General features: G+C 34.9%; 1 protein-coding gene across 10 annotated transcripts in view; it reads right to left on the bottom strand.

Moving 5' to 3' along the window:
- The window catches only part of Tlk (Tousled-like kinase), a 438,411-nt gene that overhangs the window by 70,815 nt on the left and 346,678 nt on the right, over nt 1-20,918 (bottom strand). Inside the window, exons 1-2 of one of the 10 annotated variants that reach the window (XM_069820464.1) lie at nt 13,706-14,148; nt 3,683-3,895 (exon numbers count right to left, since the gene is read on the bottom strand). The exons of 4 other annotated variants lie outside the window; for them this stretch is intronic. In XM_069820464.1, coding sequence (XP_069676565.1) covers nt 3,683-3,856 — 174 coding nt within the window. In that variant the 5' untranslated portion in view covers nt 3,857-3,895; nt 13,706-14,148. Of the gene's footprint in view, nt 1-3,682; nt 3,896-13,063; nt 13,585-13,705; nt 14,149-20,918 lie in introns of those variants that run through there. 5 more of the 10 variants (XM_069820506.1, XM_069820471.1, XM_069820480.1 and 2 more) reach the window with 5 other exon arrangements.

Here is a 20,918-nt window from a genome sequence, read left to right as displayed (position 1 = left end):
TATCCATTTCCCAGAGGGTTTGGCACATATAACTTGTATTTAATTGGTTTAAAATTACAAACATTTGAGCATGAGATAAATTAACTAAATACAAAGTTATCTTTCTCTACCTGTTCTCATTAAAAAAAAAAACACCAAATAAAAGTTTAGAAGCTGTAACTGACGTACAATCAACAGTAGGAACAAAATGTCTCTGACCCCACTCTCTCATCTCCTCCAAATAAATAAATAAATAAATAAATAAAAAATAGAAGTCATCCTTATACAACAAACAGTAAACATGAAGTGTTTTTCAGAAGATACTTATGTATAAGAAATAAAGAGATTTTAATTCAATTTCAAAGGAAAATTAAATTAAATTCTTTCCTACTGACTTCCAGTGTACTCTAAATCATTCAATTTAACCTAATATAATAATCCGTGGCGCTACAGCCCATGAAGGGCCTAGACCGACTAGCCGGCTGCTGGCCTCACACCCACATGCTGAAGCAGAGGTGGACGATCATCCAACCAGAATGGAGGTATCGTGTGGTTAGCACGATGATCCCCCCAGCCGTTATAGCTGGTATTCGCAACCGGATTTCGCTACCTAGCGTAGCTCCCCAAGTGCATCACGATGCTGGGTGGGCACCGGTCCCATACACTGGCCGAAATTTCATGAGAAAATTTCTTCCCCCATGAGGACTCGAACCAGCGCGCATTCCGTAACGTGAGTCCTAGTCAGGATGCCTTAGACCGCGACGCCACGGCGCGGGACAATTTAACCTAATACAATCATTAAAATTTCTCATATAATGTTACATTATGAGATGGCATTTATATGATAAAACTAACGCAAAGAAATTAATTTGCTAATACCAATACTTCAGCTTCTGACTACTTACACACAAGGCAAGATACATATGAGTCAATCAATTTTTAATAGTATTCCTACTGCAGTGCTTTCCGAGAAGTAAATGCAACCTAAATATAATGCTAACCATTTACATCCTTATAGCATTACGGTTATAACACCATGAACTCTCCAATTCTCACTCCCTCACCCGCCTTCACGCCAGATACATGGGTGAAATCTTAAGTCTTCAAAATGTACATAAACTTCCCATTCACCTTTTCTTTAATGAAAAAGTAACAGGAAAAGCACTTTCGAAAAATTTTTATGGCGTTAATAGAAGTTGAAGTAACTTAGTTGGTAAAAATGTTCAGCCACTGACAGAGAAGATGCAGACTGAGGAATGTATGAAAATAGGTTTTTCCTCATTGTTCATAGATTCTAGAACGAATCTGGGATCTGCTAAGCTTCCTATTAAATGGATGATACTCTATTGCAGAAGCACAGTAGTTAGAGCATATTAATGATTTTTTTTCTCTCTTGTATGGAGGAGGGACACGAAGGCTTACACTGCAGCCTGAGGCTTATTGTGTTTACCACTACTATTCTTGTGAATGATTAGGTAGCTGAATGGCTGCGCTCTTGTACAAGTACAGCACACTGCAGCGTGAACTTAACCCGGGCTATTGTATGGATGATAATGATGATATGTGAATTAATGATGGAGAAATGAGTCTGAGGTCCAACACCTAAAGTTACCGAACAATTCTGTTTCAATTGGTTGAGGGAAAACTCCGGAAAAAACCCCAACCAGGTAATTTGTCCCAACCAGGATTTTAACCTAGGCCCGCACGTTTCATAGCCAGACGTGCTGACCATTACTCCACAGCAGTGGACATGTTAATGATTAATCAACTTCAAGTGGAAAGTTATGAGGTTCCACCTCCCCACTTTCTTTGGCCTTCATAACCTCTTCTCTTTGTAGGACATTACATGCCTATTACAATGAAGATATATCAATGAACAAATCTTCAATTATTGCTCTTAATGTACTGTTATGCTGAAGATAAGTTGTTTTCTTCAGTTGAGTGCATTGGCAGCTCGTGACCAACTTTCTTGGAGGTTCAAATAATTTGGAAAAATTAATACATAATATGCATTATTAAACTTCCCTTAAATACACAGCACAACTGCAATTTTTGAATGTGGAATGTATAGGCCATAGACAGAGGTATGATTTTTTGGTATTAACGAAACACTGTATGCAAAATACTTGAAAAATTAATTGTATTAAAAAAAAAACCCATCTCATGAAGGTACTTCTAAAAAACAAATGACATTTAACCGCGAAATGTCGCTAAATAAAATGATTTCAACAAAATAGCCTCTGTAGTTACGATGTTTGATTTATGTAATTTAATATTCATAATATTGAAAGTACCAGGAAATTTGTAACATTTAAAAATACCAACTGGATTTGTATATGTTACTGTACATAATAATTTTGTATGACATATCCTAACTCATATTTTCATGAAATATTAGCCCAAACTTTCATATTTCCACGAAATATTAATCGAAATCATGATAAAATAATCAACGCAAAATCACATTCCTACCCATAGGGATGTGAAATAGAGAGAAGGATTGCGTAGAAAGAGACGAGAGTGAGAGTAGCACTGCAGCTCAGTAGGAACTTCCACTCCCGCCTCTATCCGTCTATCACTACAAGTATGTTGTAGTGACTTCACTGTATATGTATAAGAACCACTTTTCTCACCGCTCCTTCACTGAAACCAGTCGGCAGGGTGTTCGATCCTACTTGTAGCAATTTATACTCAGCAAGTAATTTGCACATTGATATGAACACAACTCAACCAAATTTTGGCATGCAGATTAACACTAAAACATATATTCACGGTTTTTACAAGTGAAAAAGAATAAGATTTTTTAAAACGAAAATTATAGGGGGTTCAATGAACCATTGAGCAGATACCACGAGTCGGCCTGGTTGAGTGACAGACATTGGACTGCATGACCTTATGAAAGAGTATCACATCTTTCTCCAGGGTAGAAGGTGGCCAGAGCATGTTGCTGAACAAATTAACTCCTCCTAGTGCCAAAATCAAACAATATGGGAAAACTATGTCCCTGCCATCTGTGCACCTCAGTGGCGAGGAGACAGACATCCTTATGCAAAAAACAGATATACATGCTCCATAAATGGCCAAAACACGTACTTAAACACTACATTCTATTACTGTTATAATACAATTCAGCAGTTTATATAATGCGAGTTGGAGATTAAAGTCAAATTGAAAATTTCCATATGTGATTTTAAAAACTTCATGAAAGAGCTGCAATTTAATTTGACATATGACATATGACAAACTCGACAAAAAATCTTAATTGTAAGTTCATTCCTAATATCCTGAACACCTCATATAAATCAATATAATTCAAGCTAAAGATGTACAGTCATTTGAATGTACTTATGGAGAAAATAAACATGTTTCTTTACTTCAACACAGAGATACCTCGACTTACTAACAGATCTATTACATTAAGCATATTAACAATAAATTCCTCAGGAACAAAGGGGAATGCAACGAAAGTACTCGTCAACAAAGTGAAGTAATCTTTTCATGAAAATCTTAGTCATTATCTTATTTGACTCAATTTAATAGCATATTTCAAACAAAACTGTCAATGAAAATTATAATTTGCAGAGATTCTCATTTTAGATAAATGTTTGGAATAGGGTAACTTAATTTTATTCAACTTAAAGGTAATAACATTTCATTATAGCTCTGAAGAAAGAGTCCAGAATGAGATGATTTAATTTCTTACAGCCCACCATCCCACTGCATTACATCTGTTCAACTCCATTCCTTCCTTGTTGCTAGGATAGGCAATCCATCTCTCAGTTCCTGATTCAATTCCCAGTCGATCCATGTGGAAATTGTGGTAGACAAAGTTGAAATGGGACAGGTTTTCTTGGAATTCTCCCATTTCCCAGGTCATTCAATCCATCATTCTATCATTCACCACTAGGCAGCCTGTCTAACAAAATATGGATTAACATGTGATTAGTGGCAAATAATTATTTTAGACTGGCCAAAGGGCCATATTTAAATATGCATGAATGTTGACAGAATTCAATTATAAAAAATTCAAACGTGATAGTCAATTTAGAAATATGGTGTAAAATCAATATCCCTTAATATAATATTTATTTTGTAGCAACACAATTTGCTGTCAAAATTGTACGTATTATTTTCTGAAGTATTATTTCCTAAATCAACTCATCCCTAGTTAGTATTGCTATAAAGTAACTACGGTATCTGTAACTTCAAACAAGCATCAGTGATATCTGTAGATAATATTCTGAGGCACTGTTTAGAAGTATGAGTTTTGTATCTGTATATACATAATAAAGGCAGGAGGCTTATAAAATTGCTATCTACATTATGTATCTCATATTTAGAAACGAATGGGTTTAAGAGTAAGTGCAAGGTACCCTATATTTGTTTATTTTATACATTTTTTTATTCAGGGTTAATTCCATATTCTTAATGTGCTGAGAGATACCAAGCTATCTCTCCTTCCTTTCGATAAATGTCTTCAATAGCCAACGGCTATTCTTTCAGATTCATATCATTCCATCACCCCACAAAAATGCCATAATCTGAATTGTGAGGAGAGACCGAATTTTTCAAGTTACTGGTAACAATTTAATGATAAATTTTCTTAATTTCGTACAGTACGTGATTTTATTCCAATTCTCTAAATATCTTATGTAATAGCCACATTAAATAAATCATAACCATTTCTTTCTGAAGCCCTTCCCACTTGCTTTAATCACCTATGTGAACCTATGATTATAGATTTTTATTAGTGTTAGTGTTACTTAGTACACGTTTATTTCTACATCTTGTACATCTTGATTACACAACTTTTAACACTGTATCACTTCACGTTTATTTCATTTTAAAACAACTTTCAATCTTCTCGATTCTCTAAAGCTCCATGTCTGTATCATCTGATGACTGGTAGAACTCAAACTTGAAAACTATACCTAATAATATATAAACAGCAACTGTATAAATACGAATATTTAGATGGTCAGAGATGGCCTGCTATATGAAATATATTCTGAACTCAGACTGTAACACAAGTTCTTTGTAATATTGTAGCCACAAAAGAACGAAATTATTTCAACATTTAATTCTATTTTAGAATAATCCTTTACAGGATTGAATGAATGACTCAAAATAGCATATTGCAGGATGACCATTGGAAGAAATTATGAAAATAGTTTATTTTGAAATTTGAGAGCACAACTTTCTCGAAGTCCTAAGACAAGAAACTTGGACATCACAATCCTACTAAATTGGTGGAGAGAGTGAGGGAAGTCCAAGAATATAATCCAATGATTTGGCTAAACACATATGCTATTTTGTAGAAAGATCATCAAAATAACCAAATGGAGTTTATGATCTACTGATTTCATATTAACACAGATTGAAGAACGCTCACCTAAGTACATTCTACCGATTTTTACAACAAAGTTCAAGAGCACAAGCTTACTGTCCCACTTTTAATATACTAATATATTATTATAAGAAAGATTTTCTAAAAATGACGTTCTATACAGACAAAATAAAATGGCAAGTATGTGACGAAAATCTCTGCTTTTTTCTTATCAGCCTCACTATTAGTCTGATGACACAATTATTGAAGCCCACCTTCCAAATGTACCCTACTCAGAAATTATATTCTTCACACAACTTGACTAGCACAGTCATGGTCAATGGAAGAACTCCAACATGCTGGGTTTAGTAACCAAGCAACATAAAGGAAATGAAATGATAAATAACGTCAACTTCAAGATCTTAAAATTTTTATGAAACTGGTATAATTGATATCTTTAAATATTACAAAACAAACCGTAACTTATTACATTAATAATTATAATTATACAATAACATAATTCCCATAATATAAGCTATCTTGTTTAATGAAAGCATCAAGCATATAATGTAATGCAATGAAACTTTATTTTGTTTAAAGCAGCACAATTGAGATTCGAAATTAAATCTGTGTAAACAGATTTCCTATTGCAGTAATATCTGTGGGAATAAATAATAGAAGACATAATATATTTTTCCACGTATCTGAAGATATGTAAAGGAGAATACTAAGACGATACAATCTTTAACTTGTGATATATTAAAAAAAAATTGCAAGACACAATTTGCAAAAATGAAATATGATGCAATGTCTCCATTAATATGCATTATTTATTCTTCTAAAATGATAAAAGTGTCTCTTTTATAAGCCATGAAGGCATATCGGGGTATATAGAGAGGAGCTTCATGTTTCAATGACCTTGGCACTAGTGAGAAGTGGTGTGATTGGCATGATGCTCTGACCGCCCTTTACCCCAGTAAAGACCCGATACTCAATATGACAGGAGGTTGAGTAGACCTTAGGGCCATTCTGAAAGTTTTGGCAATGACAAAAATCCAGTCACCACCTGGGACTGAACTCTGGATCTTCCAAGTCTATAGTCAGTTGCTCTACCAACAAAGCTACCCGGTCATTATTTTTCTATAATGATATATTTACAAAATGATTTAATTATATCAATTTACTACTATAGATGGAAGAACTTCGGGATATAATTGTGTTACATATTTCTTCTCTTAACACTTCCAGACAAGAATACAAAGAGATCCATCACTAATCAAAAAGTAAACAATTACATTGAAACATGCTTCTATACTATCAAAGATCCAAAACTGTTTTATTTCAGAAACCCAATCCTCATAACACACATGCATAGACAAGACAATATATGTACAGCTACTCAATAAATTTTTTAATGCATTCTTGACAGCATATTTTATTCATATCCTGTTTGGAAACAAAGCCACTCTACATAATAGCATTTCTTAAATTAGAGGTTCTCGAACTGAATGCCATGATGCTTCACTACACACATATGATATTTTATATTATTACATATCCGACTACTTAAAAAAAAATTATTTTATTACTATTTCAAATGAGTAGTCAGATAAAAAAAATATATAAATTATTTGGGCTTGACTACTTCGTAAATCCAACTGCTAGCCATTTATTTTGGTCTACTGATGTTACAAACATTTGCTGAGACAGGAAGGGTGCTGTCTTAATTATCACATAATTTTCATACTGCACTTGACAACTGTAAAATGTATCCTAGTGCTCTAGTTGCTATGGTCGTGCACAGTGGTGTGTACAGATTCAAGTGTCATAACCGTATTTTTTTCTTTCCTTCTGCCAAACACTTGCTAGAAACTAACAGCAAATTAACATTTAACTCAAAATTTCTATAGCTGACCAAGAAATATGTGAGCACTGTAAATGTTACAAGCATTGTTTGGCTCTCATGGAACTCCACTAAGTTGCCCTTCACCCTTAAGGAAATATAGTACAATATTTGGCATTATGCAAGAAGTATCTATCACATTACCTTTAAGTCACTTGACAGGAGTTTTATTGTTAGCATAAGGGGTAGGGTCGAATCTGATTTCTGATATTAATTTTTTTATCAAGAAGTTTATAATGAATTTTATTCTCGGTTTCAACAAACATACAGCAATGGTCATATAAATAAACTAAATAGTGTTCCAGACTCAAATCTTGTCTCTGCTTAAAAGGAATATATTAATAACAAAATTAGTAGGTGGAGTGACGACTTAAATTCGTTCCAATATATGAAAACAGCACCAGCAACAAGTCTAGAACTCAACTTCTCCAGCATATTAGGCAGGATTCCTCTTTATGACAAGGCACCTCTGTCTACTCAGTTTAACTTGGAGAGCTTCTCCTGGAATATAGTACAGCTGGAATAACAGAGAATGATTTTATGTAAGCTAGTGACCAGAGTTCTAAACTGAATGCACTTAAAGGTATATAACTCAAGATAGTTTTTAATAACTTTTCTGGAATAGTTAGTTCAGTCTGGAATATCAACCAGTTGAAGACAACATTAAGCAAATTATAACCCTATTAATACAGAAAATGCCGGGACCCAAGTTCAGAATGGAATGCAGAATAAAAAAAAAAAAGTATGCAGTCTACAAGATGGATGGTAACCTCTGCACCGAACTTTAAGAGGCAATTATACATGTGAACTATAACAAAACTTTTATTATACTTTTCCTTCAATGAAGAACAGTTAAGCAGGAAAAAAAAATAGTCTCTGCCCAATGTTTGCAGCGCTCTATTGGGGTAACGGCCCGAGATAAATGGCTGATTGCTATACAAGCAGATAGGTAAAAATAGTCTGAACAGTTAGTGTCTTGAATATTTTATTTTACAAACTAAACCATTTAGCCATGAATTTAAACTGGATAATAGCGAAAATCATTGAAATAAATCTTGCAATACAGTGCACATTGCATGTTACTGAGTACAATGAAGGGGGAGGAGAAGGTAAGGAGTGCAGACTGTGTTTGCTTAGAGTTACTACAGCAGCTGTGATGTTGCCAAATGCTTCATAGAAACATAACGATTTCCTCTAAAATGGTGAATGTTAGAGAAAAAACTTATTTAGATTTTTCAAATCTCTTCTCATGATTTGCTACCAGTTTTATTTTAGTGCAGAGATTACCATCCACTCTGTATAATAAAATAATGTCTTTAACTTTTTTAGATTGAGATCAAAGTTAAATCTCAATAACACTTTTAATTCTGATAAATTGCACCACTTGTAATGCTATTTCAATTAAATTATGACAAGTTGCTAATGCCAACAGGGGAAAATAATTAAAAAAGATAGCTATGTGAGAATCAAACCCTTACACCAGCCCATACTGCTATCTCTCAAGTCTTTGTCAACTACAGCACTCAGGTAAATAAATACATATTGTTAAGTTGGCAACAGCATGCTTTCACTTACAACTGTCTCACTTCAATACAATTAGTAATATCATTCTCAGCACTTGGTCACCTGCAGTGCTCTTCAGAGTCTTTGATAAAATCTTCAGCAAAGCAGAATCTTATTTGTTTCCGAGATGCTCCTCTGTTTCTTGAGTAACTGTACATATATTGCATCTGTGAATACCTACTGGTCAATGAATAAATGAATTAATCAACAAATGAACAATAGTACCGGTAGGTAGTTCTTTATTTAATAACTTTTTTAAAATTACAATGTGTGTTGAGTTCTTAGGTCGTTATGGCGACATAGCAACAATAATTACATGAGCACAGTTAGGGAAACTGAAGCACTTCGAGAAAATCTACATGTTGTATCTGTTTTGTTTGCCACATTTCACAGAACCCATCAAGAACCAATTTCTAACCCTTTGCTGAAAAGCCATAAACTGACTTTTAGAAAACACAAATGAATGGAGATACAGGTTAATTTGAAGGTATAAAATAGGACAGAACAGAGTGGATGAACTTTTTAGTAGATTATGGACATAAAAACATAGAAAAAGCACACGTCTATAACGAGATAAATCGTATATACTATAACTAGAAGGCTATGGATAGCCCGTATACAGAAATGTGGTGGTGAGCAATAGCCAGTAAGCATGATGTAGAAATAAATATATGGAGAAAAAAAAACGAAGATAATGAAGATGAAAGAACATGTGATAGGTGCTGTGAAGGTCAAATCATAAACTTCCAATAGCATTTGACTACATGCTAGTAACGTTATTTAAAGTTGTAATACTGACATCACCATCACAATCTACAGTGAGGTTAGTTGGAGATGCTCGAGCTTTCGTCCAGAGCCGCTCGGCTTTGACAGCCAGCTGGTTCTGGACGAAAACTCGAGCGTCCCCAACCAACCTCACTGTACTTCACATCACCACCATTAACTTACTACCGTTGTTATATTATTATTATTATTATTATTATTATTATTATTAATTATTGTTATGATTATGACAGAAATAGTAGAATAAATGGAAAGAAACTTCTAGATATCAATATTTAGAAGAACTTAACAATAGTGAAGTTCTTAACTGTATGGACATTTTCAATACCTTTCTATTAACAGACAAGATTGCTGTGGTAGGTATTCTGTCCTCTAAATGGAACAAATTTAAGACGAGATAATACGGAGCCTTTCAGCCAGGCATCTTTCAAATAAAAAATACTGCAATCAAACTTGTTTCAAATAGGGAGAGGGGAAAGAAACAGGCTCAGCAGTTTGCTGTCTAAACAAAAAGCCTGCTTATGCATGCCTTATTAGGTTTTACGAAATTAACAAATGCCCTACCACCAGTTTATTTGATCTTAAAGCACACCACAAGCAAGGAATCAATCACTTTTACCCATTTCATTAAATTTTAGTACTGCTTGCTGTCTTTAAGTGGCATACTGTGAGCAGTCTTCAAATCAAATAGATAGTATCAAAAATAAATAGCTGCCTGTTTCAAAGGCACTAAATATATTTTATTTGGTAAATAAATATCATGTCACTGGTATTTCTTAATTTCATGTTGTAAATTTATTTCTTTAGAGAAACCCTCCTCCACAAAAAAAAAAAAAAGTGTTCTTTATCTACATTGGTTACTTAGTAACTTGATTGATGACGACTATAAACTGAGACAGATCAATATTTGTATAACATGCCTTCAAAATTCCATGCACTGAAGAGGTTCACATTGCAAATGAACATGAGAAATTACTATGTCATTTGCGCTCCATAATTTGTATTTAACATAAATTTTTGTTAAAAATTACTCCTAACTGGTTTAATCTGGAATGATATTGATTGCTTTATAATACATTCTTATAGCATGACCTTCAGACAACATACCGTACTTATACTGTACTGTGTTCATTTAGTCCCAAATCATTCAAAACTGGAAATGTAAAAGGGCTTCTAAGACAGTATTTCTGTTATGGGAAGAAACATTAAAAGGCCTAACATAACAAAATGAATAGAGGGCGACATTCAACCATGATATTATACACTGCGTATTAATTTTACTGTAAATACTTATGTAATGGAAACTAAGATTTCTGTTCAAATACAGCAAAACATCCATGCTAAAAAAAAGTAATTTTATTTAATTCACCAATTTAGACAATATGTTACTGTAGACCATGTAACAAACGCATCACACTGGTAATGAAGTGATATTTCGAGAATGAATGTAAAAGTCTTCTAAATAAATTCATGATCTATAATTAAACTACATGCAAGGTGTCCTAACATAACCTCAGAAATTTACTCGTCACCAATTTGAAAAGCATGTGCAGAAATATTTAAATGCAAAAATGCAGGGGCACACATTACTTTTCTCGTATCAACTTTAAAATATTACAAATATATTTTTAATTTAAAATTAAATTTCCAATCTATTCTGCTAAAACGATGAAGAGTTCAGAAAATCTAAGAATTCTATATGCTTAACTATAAAGATTCATATAGGCAGATAAAAGATGGGGGGGGGGGTCTTGTTTCACTATCATCGAAAATAATTGTTAACAGTTGTTGCTGTCAAGAGCAGCTGTGAATTCCGAGTATGGTAGCGATCAAGAAAATGGCTGACAACATTATACAAAAATCTGCACTGAAGTAGGTAGTACACTTCACGTGACACTTCCCAAAAATGCAGAGACGTATTTTACGATTCATTATAATTGTAATCATCTGCCATCGAATTTACTTTACAATCACTTGATTTAAAAAAATATATAACTCATACAGGTTATAAAACAAAGATGACTGGTAAGTTAAAATGATCATGAAAGATGTGCAGTCAAGGTTGAGAAAGATAGTGACCATGACCTATGCCAAAGTACTTTCATTATACATTAGAAAAAAATTAGAAATCTACGAGCACAAATTAGAATCATGGAGTCCTAAAACGAATACATTTTCTTCCAAAAGGGCAACAGTTTACTAATCCAAATTTTGTTATGCCTCTGTACCTATCTAACTGACCTGTCAACGTGCACATGTAATGATCGCAACAAAATATTTGTTCACATAAGTTACCAGTAAGACATTTTTTGCCCCATAATTGAAAACATAAATGTGTTATTTCCAGTGCTATTCGTCATACAGTATTAAAATTGCAACAAATGTAAAACAGAGAATAGGTATATGGCCAGGAACCAGTTCTCTCTAGATTACTATTAATGTGCTTCTAATATAGTGTAATATAACATAATCTGCAAGTTATATAATTATAGAGAATGTTGTAAGGTATACGATACAGCTGTAAATCTTTATTCTCCGGAAGACAAATTTTGTAATAAAATTAGTAGGAATTATGCATTTTTAAGGAACCATGACCTTAAAATTAATTGTCAGAATGGCTATTTAAACGCACAAATACTTCCAATAGCAGTATGATCTAAGGAAACAACATGTTCCGCTATATCGTTACTTGGTTACTTTTCAAGTAAGCCATTTTTTATTGCCAGGATTCTTAAACGTGACGTTTATAATGATACGTCCCATAAAATGGATGTCACATGAACATTGCCACTCCTTTTCACTTAAATCACAGTGTTCTATGCTCGCAAGTGAACTGAAGGTTAATTCATTCTACAGTATTTTTTCAAAATAATAAGCAACGAAATTGTCACTTCATTTCGTATCTACGCGACTTAAAAATTTAGCGAACCTAAGTGTCGGAAATGTTTTTAAAGTACAAGAAAAATAATTATTTTTTTCTCGTCCACCTGTCATAAAAAATAATCACAATAAAACATTTATCGTAAACCAATTTCAACCAGGTGTTTCAATTTACAAAACAGGGTAAGTTACTTTGTAAGTATGATAATATCTACAATATATTAGTAAGTGAAACAAAAATAAAAAATAGCAGAACATCATGATTATTATCAAAACCGGAGCATAAATGACAATTGTAGTTAGAAACTCAATGTGCTCGGATTTACGTCTAATCGGTCAGGGAATCACGACAAAATGGAGGAGGAGACCAATTGAGGGGAAGAGTGAGAGACACATAGTACAACTAGCTCTCCTGCCTATCCACAGGCTCTTGATTCTCCATGACTAATCTGCTTGCTTTCACGCACTGAAATATCACTCCATCGTTCTTCGCGAAATCACAAATTTCGGAACGAGAACACAAAATGTAAATAAAACGAAAGAAAACATAATGACCAAGTGCAACACACAATAATCGCGGAAGTGCTACTCGCATAGTCAAAAATGAGAGAAATACGACACACACACACCTACGATAATACAAGACGATAACATAAGGCTCCACTGCTGCCCCAATGTGACGGCCAGAAGTGAGCAACTGGCGGCGGCCATATTAGAAGTGGTAGTACTTTAAAATTAAAAAGGTGCATGTTGTCGACTGTTGCGACGACGACGGCGGTATTGGCACTCCAGCGGGGTGCGAGGAATCAGGATATCACAACTACACGATGGACACCAGCTACACATTGATGACGATGATGGAGAGTTTGACGAAAAGAAGCCAAGATGTCGATCCATGCCACCACCACACTCACTTCAGTCACTCACTTTGGGGCTCACGGTAAATACGTAATGTTAGAAGGCAGGCTTGCTCCCTCCGCCCCCCTCTCTTGGCAGATCCCTAAACCACCAGCCGAGCCGCCGACGAGGAGACAGAGAAGGAAAACATTCCTACAGTGAGGAGTGAGAGCTGTAAAATCAATGTGGCGGCCCACCACACTTCTCAGCGGCACGGCACGGCCCCCTCCCGCACAATTTACACATTATAATATGCTCCGACTAGGTCAACAGGCTACTCGTCTCATGATGAATTAAAATATCCAGGCACCTCTGAAAACCAACAACTGTCAACACAACACCATTTATCACATAAACGTATAGGGTTTAGTTACCTTTTGAAACTGCCAATAGGAGAGCAGCAAAGTACGAACCATTCCGTCCATTATAAGTAAAATGATAGTAAAGGTAATGTTTTAAATCTTGGTTCCATGAAGTCATCACGATACTGCTGCCCTCTCATAACATATCTACTTTAGCCGGTCTCCATGGTGACGTATTGTAAAAATATAAATACAAATTATATCATTAGCTCATAACCATACTGCACATGTTGAGAGAGAGCCACTACTTCTCGATAGAAAGTGCTAGGTTGGCATGGCAACACGAGCACCATTGTAGAACACTTCTGATCACTTGGATACGCAAACGATCTCGGTATTCTGTAAATTTCAATGCAAGTTTCCGCACATGCAAGAGCGCTGATGCCACGTTCTTTCTTGCACCGAGCCTCAACCCGCAATGCCATTCACTCCGTCTACAGCAACTCGCGTATCTGGCAACATCGCCCCCTCCTTGGCTACCAGCTGGCTGGGAATGCGACGTTGCTATATCGTCCCTGCACAAATTCGCACCCAGCAAAATCATCAACACACAACATACCGCCCTTCGGTCACTGGACCAAGTATTTGAAAACGTAACACAATGGCCATAACACCTCCGGACTCGGTTTATATAAATATATATCAGTTGCACGTTCCGTAGTAACAAAAATAGAACTGATGTTCGCGTTGTGTCTATCTGTGATAGGCCGAATGGCATAAGCTTATCTACTTTGTCATTACCGCTGCAAACAAATATTCCGTTCAGTGTCAACCGATACCTCAAGTGCTATAAAATAATGATAACTGCAACTTACACGGCTGTTAAGCGCGTCTAGTTAAAAACACTGAGCACTCTTGCTACAGATACGTTAAATCCTTCCTATTTGCGATAAAGCATTCTTACGGGTATGGCAACGAAGGGGATGGAAGTCTGAGTAAGGAGCTGTTTTTGTTTGTCATTATAATACTTTCCGATAAGTTTTCGGCCGTGACAATGTAAAGAGTACGAAGAGGGTTGCAGCGCGGTAGTCCGTATTGAAGTAAGAAATCCCCCCAAACCAACACCGACCGGTCCTTTAGACCATCCCTCCTTACCTGCAGGCTTTGTCCAATAGACGAAGCATACGCTGTTCATATGTGCACCATAAAACTCGAAGCAAAGAGAACGAAAAAATGTCAAGTTCTCATGTAGATACCGTCCAGTTTCTTATGACCCCAGCGAGACCCTTCTAATGCGAAGGATATATAATAAAAAAACACATACTGTACACATGTACGTTTATTAGTATGTGACTTTTCGTACTTGTTTTCGAATTAATAATCGTCGCCGCAGACCGACATTTTACTTTAAATATATCGACCTACATATTGCGGATCCACTTCAAGATGTCACTTCTATTTAAGATGTAACGGAACTTAATCCACTGAAGATTAAAATAATTATAATGTGCCTTAAAATACAGCACGTATGAAATCTTCGATTACATACATGAAAACATTCATGTGACACATTTAAATATTTTCTTGAATTTCAATTTAAAACAAGCACATTGCATTATATATCCCGACAGAATGTTTAAACTTGAAAATCAATTCAGTCTACAATATGTTGACAACTTATTTAATTTAAAACTCCCGGAATTTTTCTGATAATTTTACTAGAATCCATAACTAAAATATTGGAGTGTTAAAGTGCTTTATAATGATGAAAATAAAGAAACAAATTGATATAAAATAAGACTTCGTTTTCTCTATATGTATTAATATAAAACCCTTCGCGTAGGTAAGAACAATTAGCATATTGCATTAAATCTGTTGAGCCAATGTTTAAGCCTGAAAATCAATTAAATCTATATTATGTTGACAACCCATTTAATTTAAAACTCTCCAGAATCCTTCTGATAATTTTACTAGGATACGTAACTAAAATATTCCAGCGTCGAAGTGCTTTATAATGATAAAAATAAAGAAAATAACAGGATACCGTCGCTGCACCTTGAAAATTCGCTATGTGTTTTTGAAAAGATTTTGTAGGGCACGGAAAGAAGCATTGCCACTTTTAATTTTCTTCATTTTCAAAGCTATTTTCAGTATAATTGCATTACTTTTCTTGTAATGATTGAAATTATATCAAAAGTAGCTTTGAAAATCAATGGAATTAAAAGTGGCAATACTTTTTTCTTTGTCCTGCACAATATTTAAAAAACATACAGCGGATTTTGGAAGTGCAGCGACAGTATAAGATAAGACTTCGTTTTCTTTATATGTAATTATATAAAATCCTTCGCATCAGTAAGTTCTGATTAAGAAAATAAGCACTTTGCATTAAATTTGTTGATCGAATGTTTAAACTTGAAAATCAACTCAGTCTACAATATGTTTACAACTTCTTTAATTTAAAACTCCCAGAATCCTTCTGATAATTTCACTAGAATGCATAACTAAAATGTTCCAGCGTTAAAGTGCTTTATAACGATACAAATAAAGAAAATAACAGAATATAAGATAAGATAAGACCACAGTCTAGTATATACAGTCGCGAAGCTCAATACGTAGCAAATATGCAAACATTAGATAGTTGCTCACCACTACGATCGCTAATATCGCCTCATTACAGGCAATGCAAAATAGTACCGTCACAGTCTATTGTTTCTAGCACCCTCAAAACTCAATCTTCGTGACTGTATACAGTAGATTGTGATAAGACTTCTTTTCTTTATATGTAATAATATAAAACCCTTCGCATCAGTAAGTTCTGATTAAGAAAATAAGCACGTTGCATTAAATGTTGAGCGAATGTTTAAACTTGAAAATCAATTGTCTACAATATGTTTAAAACTTCATTAAATTTAAAACTCCAGAATCCTTCTGACAATTTTACTAGGATGCATAACTAAAATATCCGAGTGTTAAATTGCTTTATAACGATAAAAATACAAAAAAAAAAAAAATAAAATAACAGGATATAACGTTTTCTCTATATGTAATAAGTAATAACACTAAATCCTTCGCTTCGGTAAGTTTTGATTAAAATATTTTATTTGATCGGATGCTCTGCTTATGGTATTAGAGAAAGAATTAAAAACATGTTCATATTGTAAACCAAATTTGACTCGAATGATAAGTTTAGTACACCGTACTATAACTTATGTATGCAATAACCACGCATTGTTTCATTAATGATCAATCTGTATTAATATTATTTGACAGGATCTAATTGTAAGAGAAACTTCCCTATCTTCGTTTCTCTTCAGTACTCTGATGTCACATTTAATATCGTATACTTTCGTCATTTTGTGTATCTGTTCATCACTGATCATAAACGACTGATTTATCTCACACCCTACTGGAAGAAAACAAATAACATCTTTATTGAAGTGTTCTATTTAATTTGAGCAATACAAATAGCAATTCGCATTATATAAGCAAACTAACATTTTTTTTTTTTAATGGAACTACAAGGGAACGGTAGAGCAAAGCTGTGATAATCTGAATAGAAATACAAGCAATTAAGTGCGTATTTTCAAATATCAGTGAACCACTGAGATCGGTGTAGCAATTGCGCAAGTGTAGGAAGGTAGAGGCCCCATATAGAGCATCCGCCCATGACTTTCTTGCGAGATAAGTACTACGCAATGCATAAATTTTAATACAATAAACAAAGTCGAAAAGTATGCAAAAACTCATTTCAACTAACGGAGTAAAAAATACGATGCCTACGTAAATATGTAGCCTATTGCTTCGAACCTACAGCCTTTCATTTTCAATGGATCAAAACATTTTTATTGAATAACGAAGATTAGAGATTATTTTATCTAGTTGGGTATCATCATTTTCAGCACCAAAAACCGCATAGTCGCATCCAATCGTTAACAGAAGGTTTGTTGATAGTGATAATTACATTCTATTTATATCCCCATTCCCTTGCGGTCGGTGGAAGTACTACGAATAGGTAGGCAGGACGAGTGCGCGAACGATCCAAGAGGCCGGCCGACTTTCCAAGGCCACGCGTGCGCTACACACAGGGGCAAGGAACTGCTGGTTGCATCGCTCGCGCGCGTCCAGTCAGTCGCAGGCGGGACACCATTCACACACGGCCTCCCCTGTCTGCCTGCGCTACAGTTCTCACTCGCAACTGTTCGGGCGAGACCGCCACGGCCCCGCCCACCGCGCGATTTTTCAAAGGAAAACAGTCCCGACCAGCGAGCAGACAGATGACCCATGCGAAGCGTTACGCAAAACAGAGGACAAGTGCACAACACAAAACCGAAAGCATCCTAGTCATGTTACTCCATATTCGTCTCGATACCAATGGAACACGTAACTGTTTGACGTGTCCTAATTCACGCACTGAAAACGGTGAAGAGTTTGCCCATGTATTGCTCGGTACTGTTACTTCATACATGCCTCAAAGTTGTTTCATCGTCCCACGTTACGATTTCAGATCAAAACTCAATTTCTATAAAGCGAATTTGATAGAAAATACTCCAATGCGCTCCACTGTGCGCTGTTTTTACGTTACTCAAGTTCATTCGACTGGAGGCCGTCCCTTTTAACCTCGGTTCCTTAAAAGGAAACAAACACATCACTCAGCGTATATCTCCTCTCCCTTAAATTTCTTGCTCCAAGGCCAGTAAAGTACAATACAAGTCTTTAAACCATTATGATGAGAAGTCTTAGACTTATAAATAACATTTTTAATGTTCAATTTAACGCAAATCATTGCAATAATATGTACTCGAGGTACGCGAGACTAGTTGTGGGATTTTCCTAATCATCTGTATTTTAAAATGCAAAAGACTGTAATTTAGCAGCAAACTGTAATAATAGTTAAACAAATTAAAGGTTGTATAGAAAAAGGAAGACTTTTGAAACTACTATAACAGGCAGGATTGTATTTAACATTTCTGCCGTTCAGGGTCATTAAAATGCTACCCTCTCAATATAAATACTAATCTACGAAAATTTAATGGAAACGAAGACAAAGAATTGAATAATCACTATTCAAATGAAAGTAGTAAAAATAAAATTATACATTAATAATTTCACATTCTTATATACGATGCCAACACACTTTTGTTTACATTTTCTAGTTACATTTTAGTCTGCCGATTTTAACATGATACGACCATGTCACTTTTCTTCCTCTTATCTCTCCCCTATTCACCTACATTATACCCTCCATTTCTCATTTATCTATCTTACTCCTTCTAATTTCATTTGAATATATTTAAATGTAATGTATCTCGAGTTGTTTTGGTCAACTGTCCGAAGACAGGTCTCAACCTCACAAATGATAAAGAAGGCACCACTTATGAGGCAACTAGGCCAGGAGATAATGGGGTAGGGTGGCCAGTTCCTTTCCCCCTCCATTGCATACATCGCCGACTAGCTACATATTACACTAGTCAGACTTCAGATGCATACAAATAATTGTTCTTCCTCTGACACATATCGTCAAGTGAGATGTACTGCCTGATAATGGATTTATATATCAGCCAGAACTTCAATCAGAGGGTGTATCTCGAGTACTGTAAAAAAAAAAAAAAAAAAAAGAAAGAATGATAGCCCCAAAAATCCTCCGCCCCCGACCATCATTGTCACGTTTCTAAAGACGATGTTGTTAAAAAAGATGTTTGCTACGATATTTCTTCAATACGATATTCGTACAAAAAGGGTAAGAAAAAGTAAATTAAAAATAAAAACGTCAGCCATTACAGAATGTCCATAAGTGCGCGAATTTTGCGTCCAATATGGAATGCATACGGGACAAAATTTTCCAGCTTCAAATAAGGGACACCTGGCAATCCTAAATATCAACCTAATTTTTTCCAATATTTTAGAACTGTAATATTTCCTTAAAAGTGGGGAGAAAAAAACGTTTTTATCTTCATTCAAGAGATAAAACTTAGAATATAGATCGAAGTAAGGAATCTAAGAACAAGTACTTATATATAAACGACTAACCAACTATTTAATAGACGGCGATAACTCACAAATATCAGTTGATGGTTACCTAAATCCGTTACACGGTTAGAGCGTCTTCTTTTACTAACATAATATAAATGATACAGGGAAATGTATCGTTGTTATGCTACCTATTACATTCTGCTCGTTAACAAATACTGTATTCATTTCATTCATAGTTTTCTGCCCAAGGACACGTCTTTCACTGCATATCTAGCATTCTTCAATCTCCCATCTTCACTCTACAAAACTTTTTAAAATTATGTTCCAAAAGTCAATATAACATTAGAGGGCACACGCCAAATTAATTAACGCACAAATATCACTCAATTCGAACCTACAATCACTTAAATTGAAAGACTTTATCTCATCTAAGTTTCAGTGCAGTACTATGATTGCAATAAAACTACTTTAATGCGTAAATAAGGATTTTACAAAATATTTACATTATACAGTGCATACATTTTATCTTTCCACGTTCGCAGCAGTAGAGAGGAAGCGGCAGTGCACAGCGCAGCTGCCTACATGCAAGCGTGGAAAGATAAAATGTATGTATTATACAATCCATTAATACTGTAGACCTCATATACTACTCAAGACAAGTCCGTTGTTTGCGGAGCTATGGAGAAAAAAAATATATTATCTACGATAACAAAATGAACTTTAGAAACACAATCTTCCATGATAATGCTGAAATAGTTAATACTGTGTCCATCTTGTGCGTCTCCAGATAATTATATTGGAAAACGCACGCTATCTATATAATAATTGTTCTCTGCTGTCGCTAAAGCAGCTCCTCTTTTTACAGTCAAATCCAAAGAATCCGGGTACGATTTCCGGCAAACAGTGGAAATCAATCTCTCTCCCACTTGAACAGGGCGTATCTCGCTTATATTCGTCCACTGTTGTCATTAGCGATAACTATGTTCTATGCCGACCACATTACCAAGGAGTCCCACTATTTGTGCACACCTAATGTTTATGCTTTAATTCTCACAAAAGGAAAAGCATAAACGGCTAATCTTTGAAGGATGATAATAACGATATACAAGATAGAAGTGATATAACTATGCAGATTGAAAGGGGCAACAGAATATGAGCCGTTCAGAACAAAACTGGTGTAAGTCAGAATTGGGTAATGAGGTTTAAAGTAAAAATTCTGTAAAATACAGCGCAAATTAGGAATTAGTATGTCCTTCTTGCTATCCACTGACTACTAACAGTTTAAATAAATTGAACATTAATTGCTACTTTGCGC

Source organism: Periplaneta americana, chromosome 1 (assembly GCF_040183065.1).
Source record: "Periplaneta americana isolate PAMFEO1 chromosome 1, P.americana_PAMFEO1_priV1, whole genome shotgun sequence".
In the NCBI taxonomy this organism is placed as follows: Eukaryota; Metazoa; Arthropoda; class Insecta; order Blattodea; family Blattidae; genus Periplaneta; species Periplaneta americana.
This window is presented reverse-complemented; position numbering and strand designations above follow the sequence as displayed.